Here is a 27,018-nt window from a genome sequence, read left to right as displayed (position 1 = left end):
ATCTGGATAAGCCACTCCTGGAGCTTCACCAACACCTGGCCACAGCACCCTCAGAGGTCTGCAGCAGTTCTGGTGGAGCTCCAGCCTCGCTCCCCTGAGAGCAGGATTTGGGGAAGTATGGGGTGGATTGCCCTGAATTTGGGATGTGCCTGCACACACATCTGCATGTCCTTCCCCCACGCAGGAAGGCCCCAGCAGGCAGGAAGAAAAAGGAATTCCAGCCCAGCTCCAAATGCAATCTCACACTGGCTCAAGCTGCCAAACCCCAGAGACCCCCAAAAATTCAAATCTGGTCTCCAAATCAACTGATCTGATTCCTGTTCTCGTGCCAGCACCCGCTCCTCCAGCACAAGGACAGAGAAGCAGGGCTGGAATGTGTGTGTCCCATGAGCAGGAGGGGCTCTCCTGGGTGCTGGGTCAGGAGTCTAATAAAAACCAGAAGGTCTCATGGCACTGGCTGCATGGGCAGCACTGGCCTGAGTCCCACAGCTGGAGATTTCCTGGAGAAAAGTGGGGCCTTCATCCCCAGCTGCAAAACAGATGGGGAGGCTGCCCGTGCACCACAGTGCAGGCAGGGCAAGGGCTCCATGGCACTGCTCTACCACCATTCCCTTGAATTTGGAGGCTCACATCACATCCCCAAACAGGGGACAGCAGCCACAGCCCAACAGGTTTCTGCTGGGTATTGCTGCACCCAGCCAAAGGTTTGGGAAAGAGGCAAGGGGGGGAATATTCCTCCTTGCCCAAAGTCCTTCATGGCTAAAGCAACCAGGAAAGTAAGCACATGGAAATGCAGGGAATGGGGGGACAGGGAGGGGCACAAGGGGCCCTGCTTCCCTCCTCATGCTCTAAACATCCTCGTGTTCTAACAGTGAGGGGGAACGCGCGCAGTGCTGGGGAGCAGCGCAGCCCCTCTGTCCCACAGGAGCATCCCCCACTGCTCTGGGAATGTGCACCCCTGAGCAGCCCCATGGACAAACCCAACGGCACCTGCAGGGTTAAGAAGCACCCTCATCAGTAGACAGCTCCAAAATTAACAAGCTGGCTCCACCACCTGCATCACCTTCCAAAAAGTCAGGTGAGGGTGGGAGGGAGGCAACAGTAGCTCATTTACTTTGAAGATCACTGGTGAGCAGTCGAGCAGGAAAGTGGTCTGGGGTGTCACACCAGCGACCTGGGGCTGGAAATCTCTGAAATCTCATTTTAGTCTTCTCCTTTCCATCTCCAGCAAAGCAGCGATGGCCATCGGGAAGAGAGGATGAGCACGGGAATTGTCTTTGGGTAATGCCACCTTCTGCTGCTGGTGACCTGGGAGGGAAGCAGCTTTCCCAGAGACCTTCTCCTTCAGGATTAACAGGGGTGTCCAGAGCAAAGCCCAGACTTGCTCCCAGAGCAGTGAGACCCCATGTCCTTGCTGCCAGCAGCAGGGATGGCTTGGTCATATGCTCTGAAGGAACCCAAAGGAAAACCCTTCAGGATGCTGCCCCACTGTGCTGCTCACAGAGCCTCCCAGAAGGCAGTCTTGGGAGAAGTCCAGCCTTTTAGTGAAGAAGAAGAGCTAGCTACTGACCAGAGAAGAGTTTGCAGCCACGAGGTCCGTAGGTTTAGCCCATCCTCCCCTGGATCCCGCCCTGATGGCACCCAGCGCCCTTGCAAAGCAGCAAACCCAGAAAGTTATTTATATGTGGGAATTAGAAGATGCCAAAACCAGCAGCGGTGGTGCAACTCCAACTTCCAAGCCCCAGAAGGACCGCGGAGCTCAAAGAAGCTGCGATAGGTTAAATATTGCCTGACCCACTGCCTCGGGTGAGCACCGGGAAGAGGCAGGGGTGCTCCCGGTGAGATCCAGGGGAGGAGGGAACTCTCCCAGCCTGACCCCACCGAGTTCAGGGACAGCCCTGCGCAGAGCAGCTCCTCAGGCAGCCCCATGGGAAGCATCCCCCTGCCAGAGGGATTCCCAGCCCATGTACCATTCCTGGCACATCCCATCCCCCGCCTCGCACACCTCAGGACCGGCAGGACGATACCCCCGCCTCACCCCTGACCCTCCTCACTCTGGTTTAACCCCTGTGCTGTGTCACCCTCCCACGCCGGGCCATCCCCAGCAGCCTCCCCTCACGCCGAGGCCACGGGGAGGGTCAGAGGGGATCAGCCGGCGAGGATGCTCCGTGCCCGAGCTCACGGGAGGCTCTTCAGGGGAGCCCCGTGACGCAGCACAGCGGGATTAGCGGGCAGACGGACGTGACTGCGAGGCAGTCGCCTGGTGCTAATTAAAGAAGGGATATATTTAGGCACCCGGTTATCCCCTGCATTTCACTTATTTTTAGCTCCCAGTCTGCCAGGCTGGGGTGGCACACGGGGAAGGGCACGGACGTGAGGCAGGATGGATCCATTCCCAGCAGAGAGGAGGTCCCGGCCCCTTGTCCTGGCCAACGCTGAGCCCCTGGGGGAACGAAACCTCTGTCCAAACTGGCTGCAAAGGAAGAGAAAGCTTTCTTTTTTCCCCAGAAAGGCTGTTTCAGGGTTTCAGGGAGCAATAGGAGCATCCCTGCTCAGTCCCTACGCCAGATCCATCCAGTCTTTGCCATCACCCAGACCATCCAGGGGTTGAAAATGGCCCTTTTGGAATCACCCCGCTAAAAGCACAGCTGTGCCCAGGGCAGAGGCAGCTCCCCCATTCTCAGAGTCACATCCCTCTGCAGTGACACTGGCCTGGCAGCGATGCCACTGGTCCCCATACCTTCTTTCTTTCCAGTACTGCTGCTCAGCATAGCTGGAGTGTGTCCTTGGCACATGGCTGAGCACCCTGTCCACGAGGGCCATCAGCAGGTGTGGAGCTTCCTCGGGTCTTCAGTGCCCCAAAAGAGTGGACAAACAGCAGGAAGGACAGAGCCCAGCATCCCTGCAGCCCTCCTGGGCCAGGACAGCCCACTAGTCCCATTCAGTTCCCCCTTTGCTTCATTCCCACAAGTGCTCTGGGGTTTTATATTTGGGGTCTTGGGGATTTTTCCCCTTTGCAGCATGAAATATTGATCAGGTCTCTGCTAAGTTTATCTCCCAGCCCACCACCCCTCCTGACTGCCCTGCTTCCCTCATAAAACAGAGGGTGGGGTGTGGAAGTAAATCAGAATAATGGGATAATTAATGACCCAGGGAGTTGAAGCCCAGCTGAAAGACAGGCTGCTCTGGCTGGCCTGGGAAGAGGGTTCCCAGCAAGGAAGGTTTGGTCTGAGGGTATTTTTGCAGCTGAAGAGCATCCACAGGTGACCAAACTCCTCCTTAGGTGGCCCATCTGATAAAGCCTCTCCCAAAACAGTGAGGCTGGGAAGTTTGGACCATAACTCAACAAATTTGAGATGGAAAAAGAAACCCACCCCAATTTCTTTACTTAGTGAAATCCTTCGACTCCAGGAGCAGGTGTTCTGCACCCCCTGCTTTGTGGAGAGTGGCCAGGGCCGTGTGAGGCCGTGGGCTCTCATCACCTGGGCTGCAGCTCGCCCTGGTTCCCTGCTGCCCATCAGAATTAGACAGCCCATTTGAGCAGGTTTACGATAATCATCAAATAACTCGTTCATTGACAGCGTGTCAGGCTGAGAAGACTGACTGAGCCCTCGTTTGCTGATTGCTAATTAGCTTAACATTCCTAATCCCTCATTAGTGACTATGAAGTAAGCTCTGAAATATGAGGTCAGCCCTAATCAGCGTTTAAAATATAAAGCCCACTGGCACATGATGGAGGCTGGAGAGGGGGTGGCTGCAGGCCAGCCCTGGGTGCTTCCATGGTCACAGGGAATGGGGCTGCACAGAGCAGAGCCGGATAGGAAGAGTTAAACCCTGTGGAGCCATGCACAGCTGCACATCCCCCCAGAGCTCAGCCCCTGCCCTCAGTGCCCGACCTAGATCCGCACTGGGCACGGGGAGCGACCTGGGGTGCAACACATGAGGGGCCCCACGTTTGTCTGGCAACCTTTGTGCATCCAACAGCAATTCCAGATGTAGCTTCCATTCAGGGCCAGCTGTCTACAGAATCACAGATTATTCTGAGTTGGAAGGGACCCACAAGGATCATGAGTCCAGCTGTTAAGTGAATGGCCCGTATGGGGATTGAACCCATGACCTTGGTGTTATCAGCACTGTGCTCTGACCAACACTGAGGGGCCAAGCACCCGTGCAGGATGCTCTGGCTTTCCCCCCAGTTCCCATCTTCGAGATTCCAGGTTAACTGCAGGCAGCCAGGCTGTTGGCAGTGGGATTGTGACCAGACACTCACCCACATCCTCTGACCCTGGGAGAAGGAGTCAAATCTCGGCGTTGGCAAGCGCGCTGGGCTGCCACTTCCATGCCATCATTTGGGAGGAAAAAATGACCCTTGGTTTTTGTGGCTTAATCCTCTGGAAGAATAAACTGTTGTGGACTAAGAGTTACTTATTCCTGACTGGGGAAATTTCTACAGGAGGGCTGCGGGCATTAAACTTAACCCCAATTAAACTCCAGCTAGTGAGCCTTAAAGAGGGAGAAAAACATCTCTGTCTCCATGAAAATGTAATTTGAAAAGCCCTTGCACCCCAACTCTGCTCATCCAGGGCGATGCTCCCGCCTCAGGCCCTGCTGGAGATGATGCTCTGGATTTGGGCTGCGGGGCAGGGCCAGCTCCTGCTCCCTGCCCGGTGCCAGGAGCAGGGAGCCTTTGCCGTGACAGACACGCCGGTTATTCCAGCGCTGCAGGAGAGGCACCGGCGTCCTCTCGCTGCGCTCCCGTCCCTCCGGCCCCGCGGTCCCGCTCGGCGCGGGCAGGAACATCGCTGTTCTGTGGGCGCACGTCAGCGATGCCGCCCAGCGACACCCGAGCGGCTGCCGGCAGAGGCACTGCAAATCTCCTGCGGACGGAGCCGAGCTTCGTCCCCGATTCCTGTGCCGTAGCTTCTCTGGAGCACGGAGACACGGGATATTTTGAGCATCCTTGGCAGCAGCGAATGAGGATCAGACCAATGCCCCCAGACATGAACGTCTCCCCAGCTCTATTTCCAAGGACAGGAATAGCCTTTGAAGGCTTTTCCATGTGGAGGGCACACACCTGCAAATGTTAAAAGCAAAGATCTGTTTCTGGAAAGGTTTTGGGTGATGCAGTGGTGCAGCATCAAGGCTACCTAAATAAGTGGGTGAGAAAGGGGCCATATAGCACCTGCTGGCTCTTGCCCCTTGGCTAATCCAAGCCAATGCCAAGCCCCTGCCCTTCAGATTTTATTGTACATCCAACTCCTGAACCCATCAGCCACGATGTGCACTTGTGGCCAGTCACATCCTCATCTTGCTGAGCCAAGTTTCATGTCTGACAGGTTTTTACCCCTTTTGCCCCTTACATGTTTTTACCACCAGGACCCTGCATTAGCAAGGACACAAGACACTATAAACTTATGGACTTGGTGGAGGATGGTAAATTCTGGGCTTGAGTTTCAGAGTGGAAAGCTTTGGCTTAGCCACACATCTGGCCTGGGGAGCAGAAAATCCCAAACAGCCTGGCAGAGTTACTCCAATACCCAGACACTCCACAGGCCATTTTCTGCCCCATCAAGCAGCTGGTTGAGCAGGCAGGTTGGGAGCACAGCCACCCCCAGAGCAGTGGGAAAGTGAGAGGAGATCAACCAAGAGACAAACATGAGTCTGGATTTATGTAAAAAAAAAAAAAAATTATTTATTTTGGAGGAGGATTTGAACATCGACATGCAGGTACAACATGAATAAAAATTATTGCACCGCTATTATGTGGCAATTGTTCAAGTTTCTAAAAACACAGAAATTCCACACTTTCTCTTATCTAGCTAAGTGCTGAGTGACACGGCTTGGCAGAGTCCAGCGCAAGAGGTGCTCTCACAGCCACCTGGATATGGTAATCGAACACAACGTAAACACACACTTCTGTCAAATCTTCTACTAGAAGTACAGAATTATCCTTCACATCCAGTAAGAGAAAACCAGAGAAAGACTTTATCCTCCCCTCTTCGAAAGAAAAAAAATAAAAATTAAAAAACTCCAAATCACACCTTAATGCAAGTGTGGCAAACAAACCCACTGGTCACTCCTACCCCTTCCCCACAAGCGCTCTTTAATACAGCAGCAGCCAAAGGCCTCCCACATTCAGACCCAGGAGTGGCCGGTACAACGCTAAAATCTAGTATTTACAATAAATATCATCCATTTCTCTTAGTTTGCAACAGTAAGAGACAAAGGGAAAAATAACACTGAGGCACGGGGCAGGGATGCACCAGCTGGCTGCAGGAGCAGAGAGGAGCTGTGGAGGCTGAACCAGCTGAGAGCCGCCACCCCAACACAGATGAGGAGCAGGAGACACATCCAAGCTGACGGAAGGGAAGAGGGAAACAAAGCGGGAAAGCAGCATTTTTGGATGGTGACATGCACGGCTCATTCACCAAACACACACCTCACGCTCGTGACTTGCACCTTCCGCCTGCCTGACTCGGGATTACCCACAGAGACCGAGGGCTGGGCTGGCCAGGGCTTCCCTTGGGCACCGCGGGTCCGAGTCAGCACTGGGAACGTGCTCTTGCCCCTCAGACACAGCTTTTCCAACATCCTGTTCCTCCCCAATGCATTTTGCAAGCTTTTATTTGAGAAGGTACTTAAGGAATTTGTAGCAGAGCAAGGAATAAGTCTTGGTGTATCTACCTGTCTTACTATCAAAATTTAATAGAAAAGGTCTTTTTGCCATAACTTTCTGCTAAAGTGCGCCGTGTAAATTTGACAAAAGGTGGAACAGGGATGATGGGGCACCTGGCACACCAAGGGAAACTGCAGGACTGACCAAGAGCAGGGGGTACAAGGCTTCACTAGAATGCTTTCCTGGAAACGCTGTTTGGCTTTGGCTTCCAAAAAACCAGGGATTTTTAATTGCACTGATTGCTCGCTGTACCGTAGCTACAAAAGAGACAACAAAACACACACCTCACCTTTTCTTTGGCCAACACAGGCAAAAGCAGCAAAAGCTGTGACATAGCAAGGGTTTTCACTCCTCCTTTTATGCCTAGGAAAGGATAATCCTGCAATTCAGCATGGGAAGCACCGGCTGCAAAGGCAGGGAGTCAGCAGCTTACAGGTACCGTCACAGGGTCCCACCCCTGCCAGTGGGGGACGAACCAGGTTACCCAGCCCGGCTCACCCCGTGCTCACCTCCTAGGAGCAGTGGCCAGTTTTCTCCTCAGGTTTTTTAAACACAGAAGGAAAAGGGGGACCTGCCACCCAGGGAACAGCCAGGTCGGACCACGTCCTCACAAAACTCCAGGCTCACTCCTTAATTTACACAGACACTTCCATCTCGCCACGGTCAGATGCTCTCAGGAGATCAGCCTGAGGCTTGTCTTTGTAATTACCACAGACTCAGGATGCCAAATCCATTTTTCATTATTCCTGTCCATGCCATAATATCCTGCGCTGTTTCTCAGCAATGTTTTAGTAGATCAACCCATCAGGGAGAAAACCAGCTAGATAAGTACCAGATCCTGCCAAGTCTGTTCCTTACTTGCTATTGCTCCAAATCAGCACTGAATGACACTCACCACCAAGAGCACTTGGAGAGGCTGGAGACACCCAGGACCCTGACAAGGCAGTGGAAATACTGTGGTTTATACTTGCAAACCAAGTGTATACGAGCAGCCTACGAATTCCTGGAAAAAGAGCGGAGAGACAGCACAGCAGGCTCTGCTCTCAATACCACCACAGCAAGGTTTATTAAGGTGTTACCTGGGAGCGCTGAGGCTTTGGTTAGTGTAGTAGCAACACCATACATGTTCACACAGACACACAAAGTAAACACTCACTTAAACATGTTAAAAAAAAAAAAAAAAAAAAAGCACAAACCAACCCAAAACTTGGTCCAGAAATGAAATCCAAGCAGCCAAAATCAAGTATATAATGGGGGGAAGTAACTGCTACACAGAAAGAAGCAGGGTGAGATTCCAGAGATTTTTGTGAGTTGTGGGTTGAACTGAAATCAGATTGAAAGAGATGGAGAAAATATATTCCTATATAATAAACATATTTGCATTTAGGGGAAGCGAATCAAAACTTCACGTTCAGAGAAAGCCAAGACAGTGAAGGAAGCAGCAGTGTAAGGAAATCAGACCAACAGAGATGGGTCTTAGCCTGGAATACTGTTGCACAGTCATTCTGCTTCTAACAGAGTAAGCCAGTGAGCAGGGCACTATCCCTCACGGGTGATCCGCAGGGAGATCCACTCAGACAAGACTAGGATACAAGCTGAGCACAATCTGGGACAAATGACGGGAGTGTTCATTGAGAGGAACCTTTAATTGGATGAAGAAATGGCTTACAGTGCTACAGGTATCACCACTCAACACATTTATTGGTGCATTATTATTGATCTAATCCTCAGCAAGCAGCACTGTCACCCAGAGTTGGTCACACTTAAAGCAAAGTGATGTCTAAACCTAGGAGCAAAGAGTAAGTTTTAAATGGAAAGTGACCTCAGCAGTGGAAATGATCTACCTATCAAAGCTGAAATCTGAAAATATCACATGTGTTTTGAAGTCTGCTTGCAGCTTGACCACAGAACTCGAGGAGTCTGAAATCTTCATAGGTTTGTTTGGTTTTAGAACGGGCAGAAAACTCAGCAAGTTTCCCAAGCCCCAATTCAGAAATGTTAAGGGACACCTTAAAATCCCTACCTATTTAGACTCACCAAGAAAAGGAAAAGTCTCCAAAGGTCGTTTTTCATTGAGATAACTTTGCCAGACACACTGGAGAATACGCGACTACAAAGTTTTCTATTTTAAAACCAACCTACAGGCACCCCTCTCCTGGGGTCACTTACTCTGAGGCAGGGCAAGTTATGAACTGAAGCCAGAGAAAGGAAGATAAAACATCTCTATTATTTTAAAAACAGAGGGAAAAGTTGCCATATGTCCCATACAGGGTAAGTAAAAACAATCCCAAAAAAAGCCATCTTATGGATTGGAGATTCCTCTTTCTGATAATTCCATTGAAAAATACTTGTTTTAAAAAGAAGACAGGGATATCTCTCTCTCCAGCCTCTCCAGCCAAGTCTTTTGTCTCCACATCCTCTAAGGACACAGGACTGTGAAGACACGTGGTGACAAAGGGGTTGCATTTGCATCAAAGAAGGTCTGTAGTTCCACAATAACTTGCAGACTAGAGAGTAGGTTCTTATTCTTGTCGAGGGACATCAGATTGTAAAATCCAAGCAAAAACTTGACATTTGTGAATTTCAATGGAATTTCAAAGAGAATGCTGAAAAGCAGAAATTTAAAAACAACCTGACTTTTTTGCACACAGAATTTTTGGGATCTCAAATAAATGCAGAATTAGAGGGAAGAGCACATCAGGCCCTAAACTCAGGCAAAATAAAAGGTATGGAAGGAAAACAAAAAAAACCAAACTGTTTCTTAAGCCCTGCTTTAAAGATACCCTGTTCTAAAGAGACCTCAAACAGCAAGCATTACTGTGTACAAAAATAGAATAGCAAGGATGAAAAAACACAAAAAACAGTATGAAAAAAACCCTCCCAAAAATAGATGTACACAAGTTCTATTTTATATTAGTGTATATTACAAAATTCAAACATGCAGTCTCTATTTTGAATGCAGAATGCTCCAGTCCACGAGTACCAGCGATGCTGCTATGTTTTCTTTACAGCATCATCATGTGACAGGGGAAAGTCTTGTATTTTTAACTGATTTCCAACCTCTTTGCTTTTTGCTTGTGCCAGAGTCCCTTCTTTACAGGGCCTCGTGCTGCCATCTGGCAGAGGAGAGGCTCTCAGAGCTGCTTGTCCAAGAGCATGAGACAGCTCTTTCGATGGAGTGATTTTGCAGCTGCCTGCCAACGCCTCAGACGCTTTAGCACTGCAAAAAGGTGCCTCTTTTTTGACCACCACAGGACACATTGCCTCCTTTTTGGCCCCCACGGGACATGCTGCCTCCCAGGGCTTTTCTGGGTGTAAGGACTCTGCACAGGACCCGCTCCTTGCGGTCAGACCATCCGTGCTAGAGAGTTTGGCTTTCTCTTGACATTCTCCTACTTGTGGAATTTCCTGCCTTTTTTGTTTCAAATCTCTGTCCTCTTTACAGAAGGCACCCAAATCCTTTCTCTTTTCTACCTCTCCGGACCCAGACATACTGAGCTTCAAAGGCCCCAACACACTCTGGGCCAGGGGCACTAACTGGGACACGGAGAGCGCGCACTCGATGGCACCGGGGAGGAGGAGTGGGGAGGGCACGGGTCCTGCTGGGCTCGTTTTGCTGGAGGTTAAAGCACCCTCTGCCTGGGATGAGCTGGGCTGCTGCTTTTCAGGGCTAGGACTTCTTTGGGATGTTTCACTGGCGCTCCCAGGAGACAGAAATGAGGAGCTGTGCTGTTCCACAGGCTGAGGTGTCTCCTTGTGACCCTTCTCACTGCGGTCTGGGGGGCTCACCACGACAGGAGTGCTCGTGGTTGCTGTGCACCACGAGGAAAGTGCCAGCAGAGGTTTGGAATCCTGTTTTTTCTGACTGCTTTCTGTTAGCACAGGCTCTTTCAAGTCAAATTTACCACAGGAGGCCCCAGAAGAATCACCTTCTTCAAGTTCCAGGAGTTTGATAGATGGGCACTGCATATGTTCTGTGCGATCTACTGGTTTTTGAGTACCTGGAGTTCTCCCTAGATCTTTGATTGCTTCAGAAGACCTCTCTTTTGGACCAAAACACTCAAAAGTTTTGTTTTCTGGCAATTTATGCTCCTTTGCAGTTGTTTCTGATTTTAGGAATGGCTTTTCTGAATTAGCTAGTTTTTCCGGAGAAGTTCTTGAGGGGAGCTCTGGCAGGGAAGGGTGCACACTGATTTGCAGCGGCTCTGAAACAGGCTTGGCTTGTTGAGTATTTCCCTTCTGCACATCTTCTGTACCTTTTGGATCTTCAGGTAGAAAGGCATCATCTTCAATACTATCCTTGCTTTCCAATTTAGATGAAAACTTACTATCCTCATTAAAAGAATCTGAGCCTTGGTCTCCACTGCCACGGGGCTTGTCCAGCCTTCTCCCATCCTGACTATCTTCCGAACCATCATCTGTTTCATCTTCAGAAGAATCTACTTCCCTGATGGCCTCCTGCTTTTGCAGAGACTCCCTCCTCTCCACCCTGTCCTGTCGAATGGCACCCAACTTCCGTGAGCCCGGCTTCTGCAGCATCCCTTTTTCTGCCAGCCCAAGTTTGCCGCCTGTGGTTTCGTTGGCAGATTCCTGTAAGCTCTGGAGGCTGGGATCCCGCTGTAACATCTCCTTCTTAAACTCAGAGTGAGAGATATCCAAGCTGTGCTTCCGTGAGGAGCCCAGCTTCTTCTCAGAGGAGGACAGGGAGGCAGCCAGTTTCTCGGCCGACTGCACTCTCTTCAGCAAAGGAGACCGAGGCGGCTCAGCACTCTTGGGGCGAGAAATTTGTCTCACCAGTGGTGGAGAGGAGTGTAGTTTTACTGGGAAAGACTGGATGATACTGGAGCTGCCAACTGAGTGTCCTGGCAAAGGAGATGGGGAGCGCTGCGGTGACGTGGACTGTGGGGTTGGTGATGGAGTGTGAGCCAGGGGGGACAGAGGGATGTTTCCTGCAGATTTCCGCCTTGGAGATCTGTACTGCCTCTGGAGCTTAGGTGCTAGGCCGTGCAGAGAGCTGGGTCGGATATGTCCAGAGCTGGCTGGAGAATTGGGAACACTGGAACTGGGAGAGCTGCTCTGGGAAGAATTGCCACCAACTTAAAAGAAAAAAAAAAAAAACAAAGAAAAAAATACCAAGAAGATTAATACATTACATTAAATACATTTAATAAATTAAAACAAGTTATTGAAAGTAAGTCAAGACACAATGCCATGTTATTCCAAAGCACAGCAGTAATACTGAAGGTAACATTGCCAGGCTTCTGATGGAAATGAAATTCACATCATTAGCACCCAACACCAGAGCACAGTAAGAAACACTCAGCTATGAGAACACTTTTCTCAAAAAAACCCCCTTTGATCAGACAAACCACGTGTTTCATTGCTATTCTCCAGATGCAAATCTCTTTATTCCAGCAGCTGATTCAATTTTCAAATATGACTTTGCCACACTGTTTTGATTTCTTTTCTCTGAACATAGAAAATGTGTCACACTGCTATGAAAAGACTGCAACTTACAACACACATTTTCATCAAAGTGAAAGGATGCTGTAGTACAGCAAATGCATTCTTAAAAGGATGTATGGATTTTCATTTTTAAAAGAATCAATGAACAAGAACACATCCATCCTTAAGGTAATCGACATCACCGCTGTCATTTGCTTCACAAAGAGACCTACTACCTGCTGCTGTGTATTTTATTTCCAAAATTAATCATTCAGCAAAATTCTCCTCCAAGATTTTCTTTTCCTGTTTGACTGGATTTTTTTGCTTAGTTTGGTTTTGTTTCTTTTTTTTTTTTTTTACCTGAGTGTGCAGACTCTGGAGTGGATCTGTAGCTCTGGGTTGGTGACCGAGGAGACAGGTTGTGAGTTGGAGAGCCAGGCACACTTTCTCCAGATGACAGGGACCGGTTCAGGGATGATAAACTCCGGCTGGTGTGAAGCAGTGATGCTTGTTTAGTGATCTTCCTCAGCAGAGAACTCTTCTTCTTACTGGGAAAGAGCATTCAAAAGTTGTTTACGAGCCCAAATGATTTATTTAGCTTTACTAATGCATTCAGTCAATTTTGTGTCAAAGAGAAAAAAAAAAAAAAAAGAACAACTAAAGGATGTACCTGCTGATATACATTATCTGCAAATAGATTTGACAAGGTCTCTCTTAAGATCTCTCTTACATTATCTTGGTTACCCTTTATTTTTAACAGAGAAACATCAAAACAGACCTTTCCTGACCATCCTTTGTTTTGCTCTTCTTGTTCCTACGAGCCATCTTGGATTTGTAGCTGGCTTTTCGAGCTGGACCAACTTTGATGGAGGTGTTCTCAAATGGTGTGGTGGAGATGGACACTTTATTTCCACTCTGTCAGACACAAGACAAAGATACATTGCTTAAAACATGGTTATTTGAAGCAGATCTGCAGCCAAAGCAGGTAGGGTGCTAGTTTATTGCTGCCTGCCATTCTGTAATCCTTTGTCAAACTCCATTTTTCCCCTCAGCATTTCCACCTATCATTTATTAAGGAACTGTCGAGAGAGAGCCCTCGTTAGTCAGGCTTTCACAAATGATTAGCTCAGACCCCAGCTGGTAGGTAAAGCTTCCCAGAGCAGACAGAACACAGAATCTGACCTCTCCCATTGAGATCCCAAATGACTCAATTTAATACTTGTAATACTTGGAAACTTGAACAAAGTGATATTCTGTCACCAATCCTATTCCCAGTGCTCTGACTGATGGCAGATGTGAGCATATCAGGCATCTATCATGATGAATCTGCAACACAGAGCATGGCTTGTCTCACTCATCTTAAAAAAATAATAATACTGACTGCTCCTCTATTTGCAATCCTAAAGATTTCTGTCTCTTGGAAGAGTCCAGAACTTTGGGGGTTTTTTTCTGTAAATGGATTCTGCTCTGAAAGGTATCAAGCAGAAGTCATTTAACTGGATAATTTTAACACCAACCAGTACAAAGCTGCTCTTAAATACCACCAGGTGCTGTGTGCACACTTGTATTTCAGACAATGCCAATTACACACATTGTAAACAAGCTGCTCATGTTTTCCAGAATGTAACAGTGCTGAGCCCCTACCTTCAGAATCAGCTCCACCACCTCGGTGTGCACCAGCCCGTGAACCGGCTCCCCGTTGACGTGGGTGATCAGATCCCCTTCCCGCAGACCTGCTTCGTTTGCCGGACCCCCTTCCTCCACATGCTGCCAACGACAAGGGGGGACCAGTTGGAGAAGGGGAATGTGCAAGACCACTGGCCCAGATGAGACTCAAAGCCCATCCATCTCACCTCCTGCCACAGCCAGCATCAGCTGCTTCAGAGAAGGGTGAAAGAAACCATCCCTGGCACTGCCAAGCACAAAACCCTGCTCTCTTCTGCTCCTCCCCAGCATCCCGCCAGTCTTATCCTGATCCAAGGCAGCCAGGATGGTTAAGCTGATCAAGAAACCAGCTCTTCCCAAAGCAAAAGGCTTAACACATTTCCAAAAATTTTCAGCACTCAGGAATGTTACGTAGATGCTCTTGATTTCCAAACATTCAGTCTTTTTCAATTTCTTTGCCATGCCAAATCCAGCATGCTTCCATGTACACGCTGGAACCCAAGGGGGCCAACAGACTTTTAAGGAAGACTCTGCCGTGTGTTTAAGGTGCCTACATTGCACCTCATCCCAAATAGAGTTTCTTTTTCCACTTTCCATCCTTTATTAACCTATCCAACACCAGACTCTTCCCCTGTGAACACACTGCCTTTCCCCTGTCCCTGGTCAGGAATGTGAGCCTCCTTCACCATGAGGAGACAGATGTGCAGGGGAATGCACATCTCTCCCTCTAGCCAGGACAAATGAGTATCTTGGTAAACTCAGTATTTTTCAAGAAAAGCAAGAGAGGGGCAAGGCAAAAAATCAGTTTCAGATTATTTCTCTAAATAAGGATGAGTGTTAAATAAGGACCAAAGTGTGTCAAGTCCACATTATCTAATGAACACAGAAGTACAAGGAAAAGAACAAACCACCTTTACCCTGACTGCATTCTCCCTAACTACACAATCCTAACAACACTGCTTCAGGGAATGGATCATTCCTAGAAGTCATCCACACTAACACAAAAGGAACACAGAGATCAAGTACCAGCAGTAGTGGGAAGGAAGTGATACAGACATGGAAACCAGACCTTTTAGCACAGCTCACAACTAAGCCAAGAGCTAAATCCCATGGCAATCAGCATAGCAGCAGTGATGCTTTAAGGCTTGTAATCAATTCCAAGCGACTGCTTGGAAAACCCCAGCAGACCAAACTGATCAGAAGCAGGTTATAATCACTAACACGAGTCTGAATAAATTAGCTATAATGGGCCCTCATGCAACAACCCCAATAAAGAGAAAGAGGGTATGTACACAGAAACATGCTTTAAAGGATGTGCTGTAGGTGAAAGAAGGTGAATTCATGTAACCAGGGAAAAAAGAAGGAAAGAAAGGTTGCTGTGGTTCTGTGATGGTCTTGAAAACTACTGGAAAACCCAAAGTGCTGCTAGTTATTTATTTATTTATAAAGGGTTTCCCCCACCCCAAAAAGATAACTTTGGGTATGAATAAGGAGAGAGAAAACAGGGTGGCAAAACACAATTTCTAAAGCTAAACCCCACAGCCCCGGCTAGATGCATTTGTGGCCCCAAGGGTCCTCTTTTTAGAAAAGCAGAGACATACCCAGACCATGTGATGCACAGTGTAGATATCACTGTCACCCATATAGACGCGAATGGCGCGCAGAGTGAAACCGTATTTCTTGCCAGCCCGATGGATGATGATTGGTGGTTTCAGGTTTGCGATAGCAGGAGAAAAGTCGCGGCTGGGTGAGGAGTCCCTCGAAGATGGGTTGGAGGAGAGAGAATGAGGTGACATTGGACTGGCCAATGGAGAACACGTGTGGTGATCTACAGTGATGACACAAAGGTGGGCAAAAATTAGGAAACCAGGCCTCCAAAAGAGAGAAAAGTCTTGTTAGAGAACAGCTACGAAACCATATCTGCCAATGCTCTTAAATCTGGTGGCCTTCACCAGAGCTGGGTTTGTCTGCAGCTTCAACTAATTCATGCTTCATACTACAAATAGCAGAGTTTCCAAAAAGGCACATTTGGAGGTGTGCATTTAATAGAGCAGCACTGCTCATATGGAATTACGGTTGGGTCACAGTGTTTTCTACTTCTCTTCCCAGGACTTACAATCCATCAAGAGCATTTGCTCTAGGCACAATCCTGCAACACCCCATTTCCAGGTTATGATCTATTATCCTCCTCCAAAAGATCAGATGTCTCTAGATCTTGGTGCAAGTTACACATTGGTGCTGAGATAAATCCAAATCAGTTAGTATTAACACGAGAAGAATTAGTAGGGGATCAGACAACAACTCCATCTAGGCAGTTTTGGTAGTGTTTTAAATTCACAGGGGCAAAAATATTTAGCCCTAAAATATTAGCTACTGAAGAGACTTTGCTACTGAAAAACAACATCACAAGTGTACTTTTGAGTGAGTTTCCCAAATGAACAGCCGTGGGCTGGACTGTCAGATAAATTACCTGACTCTGCTTGCTGGTGGAACAACACCCACTTTTCAAAGTACAAAGCAAATTAAAAACTCTCATTTCAAAGTGAAGCTGGTCAATATCAGTAAAATAAACCCAAAGAGCAGGAATATTAAATGCAGCTGTAGAAGGTAATCTCTAATCCATTAAGAAACACCTGCTGAATTGCCCAGCACATATTAACCTGGCAGATGAGAGCAGCTCTGAAGGAACCTTTGCTGGGTAATTAAATACACATTTTAGAGATTTTCATGAGGGAGTTTGTAGTTCGAAAAGTAACCGATGCCCAAAGCACAAGAAATGTGATGTGCATCACCATGAGGGTGCCAAGAGCAGGTGCATCCCTGCCTCCAGTTCACTGCTGGGAGGAGCAGGTGGGCACTGCTCATGCCCCAGCTGCATTCCCTGCTCCCATCTAGGCAGGTACAGGCACAGCCCTGGAAATACAGCACGGTCTTATCCTCTGGAAAGAGGGACAAAATCCCTGTGGGGAGAAACTCCTCCTGTCACAGCTCAGCATAGCTGAGCTTCTCTCTAGGAGTTATCACCTGGCATTGGGAATTGTAAAGGTCTGGCTCTACTTGTAAACCGAGCTGGGCCAACAAGTTGAGCAGTTCAGCATTGACTTAGTGAGTTACTTACACTGTTCAGTTCTTGAGCAGTCAATCTCAAGTTATCTGGAGTTTCTGAAGCTTCCTGGTACATAAATGCACCAGGCACATTCATCCCCAAACAGCACTGTAGTTAGCACATGATCCCCAAAAATAGCACCTAGAGGGTTCAAATCATTCTGTGTCTCTATACCTCCTTGTTGCACCATTGTCTAGAGACCAGCTAGGAGTCAATTTAAACAAAACCAGGGGAAGAACAGGGCCCAGCTGCCATTTGCAGAAGCTGCAGTCAGACCACACACACAACACTCCTGTCTGTGGCACAGAAGTGCTCATCAACCTGCGAGCAGGAAATATTAAACCAATTGTAAAAGTTAGATCTCTCCCCTCCTGCCAGCCAAGGCATTATTCCAGGAGAGCGAAGGGGGAGGATCTGTCTGCAGACCTTTTGTTTAGTGCTTGCAGATTCTGACAATGCCTCAGTCAAGGCATTTCTTACCTGAGGGAATCAGGAGAGACAAGGCAGTAGCGGATGCTGATTTAATCACTTTATTGACAGGTCTCGAGGTACGTTTCTCCCCTGATTCCCCAGAGAGCAACCTGTGTCGTGCCCGCCGCACTGCCAAATCGCTGATGGCTTTTGGGGTGGTAAAGTCTGGGCCTTCATTGCTATTACTGCGAGCTCGTGGATCAGAGAAATCTGCAGTGCTCCCAGCTACAGTTTAAATTAAAACAGATTAGAACCACAGGGAATTCCTAACAGTCTATTCCCCTACAGGCAAAATACATTAAATCAAAGTCATGTTTACATGAAGTCCAAGAGTAAATTTTCCTAAGAAGAAACCCCGGGGCTTGAATTTTTATTTACAGAAATGGTGTTATTCCAAACACAGAAAATTAGCAGCTTCTATTCTGTGGAAAAGCTCGCTAATGAAATCACATTGCTCAGTGGCAGTTCCATGAATCCTAAAGCCGTGGTGCACTTCTGCACACCATTTCAATGGGATCGTTCACAGATGAAAACAGGTTTATAGAAAGTGCTCCATTTTTACAAGCAGCAAGAACTGTCAATCTCTAAGTTAAAACTGCCTGTAGTAGAAAAGCCAGGTTCTACTGAGTTGCACATAAAAAATCCACTTTAAGAGAACACTAAGGTACTCAAGTCAGGGAAAGTAAAAATGTGGATTGCTAAGACAACCTTTATTTGCCCCCTTCAGTGCAACATTGCAATTTAGTCTTGAATTGCTTAACCTGATATAATTATATATAAAATGTAAAGTAATCTTGAAGATTACTGGGCATGTAACGACAGCAGATGCTGGGGGTTGGGGGTCCTGTACTCAAGGCCAGTGCCTCAGTCCCCCATGTGATACCTTAAAGGGGCACTGTGAAAATACAGTAATTAGAATTTACAAGGTGCTTAGAAATGAAAGTGGTGAGCATCACAGCAAGTCCACAAGGGAAATTAATCATTCTGTCTTCAAAAGCAAATTTTAAGCAGCATGCAATAAATAAAGCCTAAGGGCCACAATTTGAACAATGAGGACAGAACAAAACATTGATCATCGTTATTTAAGTGGGCACCACTGCTCTGCATACTAAGTGAAGCAGAAAGTACCATGAAAATAAAAATTCAAAGCACCATTCCCATAGACCTCAGGACCAGATGCTTGTTTAACATTTAAGAGCCACAGAGTTTCAAATCAGGCTCCCAGACAATGAGGAACCAGGATTTGGAGGCTACATGGCAAAAGGTGCCATATAAATTAGAGGAGCACTCTGAGACAGTGATAGGAATTAAACTCCTTTCAAACCTCTGACTTGGGGACACTGAAGCACTGGTATCCCTGAATCCCATGCACTGGATCAACGACTGCTCTAATGTATTGAGCTCAGGGGAGCAGGCTGCCCAGGGGAACATCATTTTTGCCAATCTCACATTGCAGATACTGGAACTAGCAATGGAAGCGTTCTTGCCATTCCTAATGGCATGTTTCTAGGCTCTTAGCAGGAAATTGAGAACCCAAGGTTTCACTTATGGCACCTATGCCAAGCAAGTATGAGGCAGCTTCCTTCCATCACTCTCACACCTCTTCTTTACACGATGGCAACAGCAGGCCTCTTCAGGGAGCATGGGCAATAAAGGGGAATGGGACAATTTTGATGGAATTTCACAGACTGAATTGCAGAAGAGGAATAGTAAGATGTGGGAATCTTTGGCTTTACTCTGGAGGCAAATTTCTTCTAAGGCGTTTTTACCTTCTGCTATCAGTCCCCCATCATATCTGCCCAGTGCCCTCCACCTTGTCCATTCTTGCAGCCATTCTGACTACTTCCTCAGTATCCCTTTTTCTCTCCATTCTCAATATACCACAATTGCTTTGCCTGCTTGCTCCCAGTTTCTCCCAGCAATTTGTTCCTTATTTTCTTACCCAGTTAGTCCTTGTTATTCAACCCTACAATCTAGTCCTTCTCCTAACTATGCCTCCTTTCTCAAATTTTCAATGGCCAACCTTCATTTCAACTTCCCCTCTTTCTCTCATTGTTCCAAACTTCCTTTTTTTCCCCTCTCCTTACTACTTCTCAGCAGTTCCCAGCTCTGGCCTCTTCTGTTCTCAGGAACAGCCAGCTTCACCCACTACCTTCCCAATGTGCTGAAAGGGGCAGGAGCTGGGAACACTCCAGCACCCAGAGCCCAGTCCTGCACTGCAGCAGCCCAGGGCACCACCACAGGAAGGTTCAGATCAGCCCAGAGCTGGACCAAAGCCCCAGGACATTCAAAGCTGCTGAGAAATCAAACACTGACCTCTAAGAGCCACCTTACTAAATTTAGGTTGCACTTTTCTAAGACTGCAACTGGATGAATTTTGACATATTTAGCTGTTAATATAAGTAGCATGTCCCTGACACAAACTCCACTTCCCCAGCATATTTCAAGTCTCTCCAAACTCCTGGGATGAGCAAAACCATAGGAAGCGGGGATCTGTTGGTATGGCTGACACCCACGTTCTCCAGCTCCAACTCAGCAGTGATCTCTTCTGACTAATGCTTCAATTAATGCTGTCTCAGGTAGGCACCCAGTGGTTGTAAGTAGGCATAGACCATATGAATCTCAAGCATGAGAAGACCTAAATCAATTTGAAGTGACAGGAGTGAAATCTAAGATGCAATTTTGAGGAGATGAAACCATTAGTATTATTTCAAAGGCAAGCACATCCACAAAACTACACTAAAACACCTACTTAGCATGAGGCAGTCACATCCCCCAACACCCAGACTCAGTTTTACAGAGTTAATCTCCACAAGGTAACACATCCTCCACGGGGACCAGGACACCCCCACACCAAGCACGTACCTGCCAGCGTTGAGGCACTGCCGGCAGCCGTGGAGGGGGTGGTGGCTCCAGCATCCCCTTCCAGCTGCAGCTCGTGCTCCACAGGCTGCTCCGGAATGGGCACGGGCAGCCCCTCCCGCGCCTGCATGGCGGACAGGAGCGTCCCCTCGGACTGAGGCTTTTTGAGGGCGGCCCCCTCGTCCTCGGCGGAGATGGCGAAGCGCGGCATGTCCAGGAGCCCCGAGCAGCGGCGCCGCACCGTCAGCGGCGGGCTGGAGTCGCTCTCCGTGTGTGAGGACTCGGACATGGACAGGCGCTTGCGCAGGCTGAGGGGAGAACCAAGACAGGGCCCCCCAGCGAGTCAGGGGATGATGAGCTTTGAAGGGTGAAAATAGGGCACAGACCCGACTCGCGCATCTGAAGCCAATTTAAGGTGAAGTTTGGTGACCAAGCTACAACATTGGGAGTTAAAACAACAAAGACTTGGGGCATCACCTGAGTTGAGACTTCGAAATATTCCACTGTTAAGCTACTAGGAAACCAAGTGATAAACCCCCCAAAAAATATAATAATATGAACACGATATTAAATATTATTTTAAAAATCACAATTGCAAAATGCAAATCATCCTCCATGTTCCTTTTGGAATTAGATGAATTTTTCTTTCAAAGCTGCTCAAATTAGAAGCCAGGAAGGCCTGTTGCAGAATGAAGTGCACCTCAGTTATGAGTGTAATCTACAAAACATTTTTGTTTTTAAGGGAGCCATATCAACTAGGTCAGAGCCATATTTTATGGTCTTTCCAATGCAAAATGTTAGTATAAAAACTTTACAGGGGTTACACAAAATGAGAGACATGCCTTTTATATGGTTAGTTTTCAGTAATGCCAGGAACATGGCAGGTATCCAAATTCTGGGTATTCATATATTTTACTGACACTTTTTATTAGAGCACAAGATTTTTTGGGCATCTTCTGAACTTCTGAAACTTTGAACTTTCCTAACGATTTCTCTACTTTGTAACAAAAGGTCAAAGTCTGGCAACACCAGACTTTGCATTAATTTAACAAAAAAATTGATGCGGGTCCATCTCTGATGTAACATAAGAAATCTGCCCTTAAGGTTAGAATATCTTTGAATTCATTAAAAGTATTTGCTACAAATTTAGAAGATGTTAGGACTTAACTAGATACATTTAAGGACCGTATCACTTTTACACTTTCACTTTTAGCTATTCAATCCAGGCTTCTCCTGTGGAAATACAACATATGAAGCTCTCCTGACCTAACACTGGTCACAGAAAGTTTTGGCTGGTGTTTCTTAGCTGCTGTGGGAAGGCAGAAGACTCAGTTGCACAGAACTCACATTTCAGGAGACCCAATGACCCAGCTGCGGTCCCGGCTCTTCAAGCCCCCCAGGCTGTCCAGCCGATCATCTTTTTCCTCGCTCAGGCTCCGCTTGGTTGGTGGTGGAGTCTTCCTCTCCTCGTGGATGGAAAGTCTTTCCATGCTGCTGTACACCTGCGTGCAGCAAAAGATCCTTCTGTGCAGGGAAAACCAACCCACGGAGCCTTTTCTGAGCATGGGGCAAAATCTTCCCTCGAAATTTCGCCCTGAAAGCATGAACTTGGTAATGTTCTTTGACCAAATAACGCAGTGCAGGTGTGACATGCTCAAGGTGTGCCAGGGAGGAAAGGAAAAAGGCCCAGCTTCAGAAGCACTAAAATACTTTTCTACAACAGCACCCAACACTTCTCCTTTGAAAACACAACAGAAATACTGGGAAACTTTGTGAAATGACTTGATTTTTGGTTTTAACGATTCTCAAATCTAAGAGGACCTATTGCTAAAGACAGCTCCATAAGTCTTGAATGCTGGCATCTGGATCTTGAAATCTTACTACACAAATTCACTTCAGTGATAGGCATCATGCTCATGACCCCATTTCATTATCATCAGTCTATCAGCATTGCCCCAAGCTTATTTCAGAACAAAAAAGTCCTGCCCTCCTCAAGGAATCTACTATAATGCTGACAGCTTAATGAAAGTGCCTTTCTTGGTTTTACAGCCGTCTTTAAATAATTAAATGATTAAGCAAAAAAATCCATCCTTTTAAAACTACACTTGACTGTGAACCTAATTTACATAAGAAGAGATTAATGAAAATAATGTTATTAAAAATTCAGAGCATCAACAAGATAACTATTAATAAATCATATGGCTGAATTGTCAGACAAGAATTTCAAAATATAATGAGCCTTTTATGCCTCCCACATTACAAATGCTGTGTAATTTTCCAGGTCTTAAAATAAATTCATTAAAAGTGAACTTTCTCTCTTTGTGGCAAAAACACTGAACCCTAAAGAAAAGCTTCAGTCTAACAAATGAGTAATACTCATGGTGAGAAAAGGAAGAGAAAAGAAACCCTTACATACTCATGAGCACTTTTTCAAAACACCAACTAATCCTCAGGTCCAATTTTAAACATACTTTTAGTGATGCAAATCAGGAGCAACTCCATAAAATTAAGAGTAACTGTTATTTAAACCACTGTAGCCTGGTTGAGGACAAAGAACAAACTCGTCCTTAAAAACTGACTTCAGCAGTGGGAAAGTGGAGGAACTGTTGTGAAAAACTGAAATACTTTTCAGAGCTCCTTAATAAAATTCCTACTCCCATCTCACTAAGATGGAAATACAATTCATAAAGTGGCTCAAAACAGCATTTCTTCTCCCTTCTGCTCCTCCCAAACATATTATATTTTATCAGGAAGACCAATGTACTGCTTTCCTTCTAGTTATGTATTTGAAAACACCTGAGGTTTTATGTTTTGTAGAACTCAGGTCATTCTTGCTGCTTTCCTCTGGACTCCCTTTTACTGGTCCATCTTCATTTTCAAGAACATTGTCCAGTACAGATCAGAATACCCCAGTGATGCCCTTCCTACTGGTAAGCCCAGTATGGAAAATTACTGCTTCAATAATTTGGCACATCTAACTCTTGAGGGACTATGTTCCCAGACCCTTCTCTTTGAAATTGTCACCTTGCCTTTTGCTCCTTGGGCTGTATTTGAGACCATGAGCAACCTCAAGAGATGTAAACTTCACTGATGTTCTTACCCCCTTTGATTTTAGACCCTTATTCCAAATGTCAGAATCCATTGTCATCCCAATACCATCTTGTCACCTATGGAAGGCCCTTTCAGAATGAGACTGCTCAAAGCAAGTAAGTTTTGGATACTCCCTATGCCAGCATCCAAGTCATTAGTAAAAACACCAAACTGTACCAGATGCAGAAGAGACCTACACAATGTCCTGCATACTGAAAGTTTAAGAAATATAAAATCTTACTCTCTGATTGTTCTGGTTCTCACCTTCTAAAAGGCCACAAACTACCACAGAATAAACAACTCATACAGCGTTCGTCTTCCTCAGTGAATACTACACACCATGAGATGCCATAGAGCACCCACATGATTAAAATCTGACCCTTACGAAGCAAAGAAACCATGTTCCTCTCTAGATTTTTTCCTTCAACAAGTTATTATGTCCCTACCTTGCTGAACCTGGGGGAGCACGAGGAAAACTGCCGAATTTCCACGTGATCATCATCATTGGTGTCCTCCTCTTCTTCCGAATCCAGGTGTTGGTATCGTTCTGAACGGGCTGGGAACAAGACACGGCACTTGTATCAGTGTGGGCAGTGTCGGTATTTCACACCTCAAGCATTGCTAATGGTCTGCTTAAAGAACTTTGAGTGTTTATACACCATGCAGGGTTATTTCCCTTAATACTGAAACATACCCAGCCAGTTTCTGCTCATCCCGTGCAATTGCCAGTGAAGAATATCTCCTTGGCACTGAATTTATCTTATCCTGTCAGCTGTATTCCATTCTGGAAGCAGCTGATACTCAAAAGGTGTCTAATCCTGCATACCCTTTGTGGTAGGGATATTTCTTCCTTACAGCACACAATCGTATGGAAGGAAACACAGAAACAATTCACCGTTCCATTTTCCAATAAACAGCTTTTTTATTGTACAAAGTCTGTCCTGCATACATACATACATACAAGCCTACTTTAAAAAATAAAAACATTTTCCCCCCAAAAATCTCCTCTTTTCCCTCCTGCAACTAGGAAAAGGATTAGATTTTGTGAAAGAAAATGGGCAAGCAGCCAATATGCAAAGCTATTTTTAATGCAAAAACTTCTTCCAGAGAGATTTTGTGCTTTGAGATTTGCGGCACTGGATTTCTAAGCCAGCCACACTGGATTTTGTGGGGTGGGCACTAATAAGTTTGGCTATAGAAAGCTGATAGCTACACTGAGCCAAATTTGCTGCACCACATCAGCCAGAAAGCTGATTTATAAAAGACTTTTATAAATTCTAACGTTTTCTGCATTAGGGTTTGTAACAGCAACGCCAACTCCTATCCGTGTCTATGTGAGATATTTCCTGATGTGAGAATTCCAGCCTTTATAAAGGATTCACATCAAAGGCACCCTGATGCTGAGTGTGCCTGGGCATGTGGGGAGTTTCCCAACATTCTGACTTGACAGACACAGACATTTTACTTTTACCCACCAGGATCTGCTCGTGGCTGCTGCACTGGGCCTCTGCCAGTCGCTGACCCAACTCAGTGACCAAAGTTTCCACATCCAGTAGGTACAGTTAGTGGTGGGAACACCCCACTACATCTGTTTCTCCATGCGTGTTGTACCAGTAAACCTCAAGTCCTGCAGAAACCCCACCTCTGCCCCCTCTGCACAGCTTGACTCCAATTGCTCTCTGCAGCAACCACACAGAGATTTCTCAATCCATCTCGCTCTCCCATCCTACCTCTCCATACAAGCCCCAGCCTAAAAGCCCCTTCCCCAAACTGGAAGAGCACTATCTAAATGGAATCACTGCTTGTGCAGTGTGAGAGCCAAGCAAATGGAGGCAGCTGCTCTCTCCCTCCTTTCACTCTCTGCAAAGCACAGGAGCTTAGCAAAAAAGTTCTTCATGCAGATTTGACCAGTCCCATGGCCCTAGGATGGGAGAGATTCCATTGATGCAGAGCACAAATTTCCCTATCTCAGAGAACTGAAACAGCCAGTATGCCATTCTGCAGCTGGAGAGGGGGAAAGACCTCACCCTGACCAAGCCCCTTCCACCTGCTCAGCTCCCCAAGTCAAATGAGAAAAGTTAGGGAGCAGAGGGTCTGGGAACAGAGATCTCTCCATCCCTCCTGTGACGCTCCTCCCTTCTCTCCCAAGAGCACTGACCCTGTCTGGTGCTTATCTTGAAATACCAGGAATCTTACATAACACTGATACCATGGCAGTTCCCATTTATACACAGTAGACAAACACTTCACTTCATATCTCATCAGACTTAATAATACTAAAGTGATACACTTGCAGTGAAATTAATTTAAATTACTTTAAATCTCTTCAGAATTTTCCCCACATACTTGTCTTCAAGGTCTAGGGTTTGTTTTGGGTTTTTTAAAAAACATTTATTGGCTGAAAACAGTCACTAGGGAAAGATCATATTGCTCAAAAACTCAAGGAATTTGGGTTTACCAAATGCTTCGGAAGAAGTTTAATAAACCCAGCATGACAATGGCAGCACCTCTCACTGCAGGACCATGGCTGGCAGGACCACAGGCACCAGTGAAAGGCCAACTAACTCCAGCAGCAGCCCTTTTTCATTTACAATTAATTTGCCTTCAGAGAAACCTTACTTGGCATTCAACAGAAACTTTTAAAAGCAATTTCCATCAAGTGTTTTATTCAATTTCTAAAATGACTTATCTCTAACAATTTCAAAAATGAAATATGCACAAGAAATATGATGCTGTTTAGGCCAAATCTTAAGTCTTACTGTCAAAATAGCTTGTGTCATCCTCAGATTCCAACTGTGGGATGAATTCAGCTTTCTGTCGGAGTAATCCATTCCAGTCCAAATCTTTAAAGAACCGATGCTGCTTCACTTCAAAGGCACTACCTGAAATAAGCACCTTTTATTGCAGAGTATTTCTTTCAGCATTTGCGTAACATCAAAAACAAACCCTAAAAATATTGAGAGCCTAAGAGAATGTACTTGAGTACTTTTAAGTTACACATTTTCCAGGAATTTTGAGAAACAACTTACCCTTTTACCAAAGTGATCATGCAGGATAAAACCTGAACAAGATTTCCTCCTTCCCACCTCCTCTTCCTGTTTAGCAACAACACAGATGCTGGAAGACAGCATCTGCTATTGCATTCATTCCACAGCGAGTTGCAAGATTAAGAAGTAACACCTTAATTTAACATTTTCAAACTCTAAACACCATCTTATTCATAACCGAATAAAGAGAGCAAACTCAGAGAGGCACTTACTTAGAATGTGGGTGACAACTCACAACTCCACTGTTGTGAATAAGCCCATTCATGTGCCTAGAACAAGACAGGTCTCAACTATCTTCCTGAATTAGTATCTTTTGTTATTAAGCTCAGAAGCTTGGGTACCCAGAAGGAAAAAGTAAAGACTATCTGTCTACCAGTATACACATTTTTTCAAATGAAATTAATATTCATAGCAGATGCCACTGTCTTTTTAGAAAAGAAAAGAGCAGAGGAAAAGAGATAAAAGGTTTGCTGAGTGCCAGTGGCACTATGACATGCCAAGTGAAACAGCAGTCTCAGCACTACAGGTATATAAGAAATAAAAAAAAAATCAGTCCATTAACTCATTTTATAAGGTTAGAAACTCTACATCTTTTCCATGACAGCAACATCTTTCAAGTACATGGATTTTAAGTAGAGAAGAACATGTGAAAACCA

General features: G+C 46.2%; 1 protein-coding gene across 7 annotated transcripts in view; it reads right to left on the bottom strand.

The window, feature by feature from the left end:
- Window positions 1-5,666: 5,666 nt before the first annotated feature.
- Window positions 5,667-27,018, bottom strand: part of MAST2 (microtubule associated serine/threonine kinase 2) — a 188,620-nt gene continuing 167,268 nt past the window's right edge. For all 7 annotated transcript variants that reach the window (XM_032117309.1, XM_032117303.1, XM_032117304.1 and 4 more), the window contains 10 exons: window positions 26,075-26,197; window positions 23,762-23,871; window positions 21,573-21,727; window positions 20,229-20,533; window positions 17,373-17,588; window positions 15,388-15,614; window positions 13,766-13,888; window positions 12,900-13,036; window positions 12,482-12,669; window positions 5,667-11,772 (listed from right to left, as the gene is read on the bottom strand). In XM_032117309.1, the coding sequence (XP_031973200.1) occupies window positions 9,671-11,772; window positions 12,482-12,669; window positions 12,900-13,036; window positions 13,766-13,888; window positions 15,388-15,614; window positions 17,373-17,588; window positions 20,229-20,533; window positions 21,573-21,727; window positions 23,762-23,871; window positions 26,075-26,197 (3,686 nt within the window). In that variant the 3' untranslated portion in view covers window positions 5,667-9,670. The remainder of the gene's footprint in view (window positions 11,773-12,481; window positions 12,670-12,899; window positions 13,037-13,765; window positions 13,889-15,387; window positions 15,615-17,372; window positions 17,589-20,228; window positions 20,534-21,572; window positions 21,728-23,761; window positions 23,872-26,074; window positions 26,198-27,018) is intronic.

The sequence above is a fragment of the Corvus moneduloides genome, chromosome 9 (genome assembly GCF_009650955.1).
Source record: "Corvus moneduloides isolate bCorMon1 chromosome 9, bCorMon1.pri, whole genome shotgun sequence".
NCBI lineage: Eukaryota > Metazoa > Chordata > Aves > Passeriformes > Corvidae > Corvus > Corvus moneduloides.
This window is presented reverse-complemented; position numbering and strand designations above follow the sequence as displayed.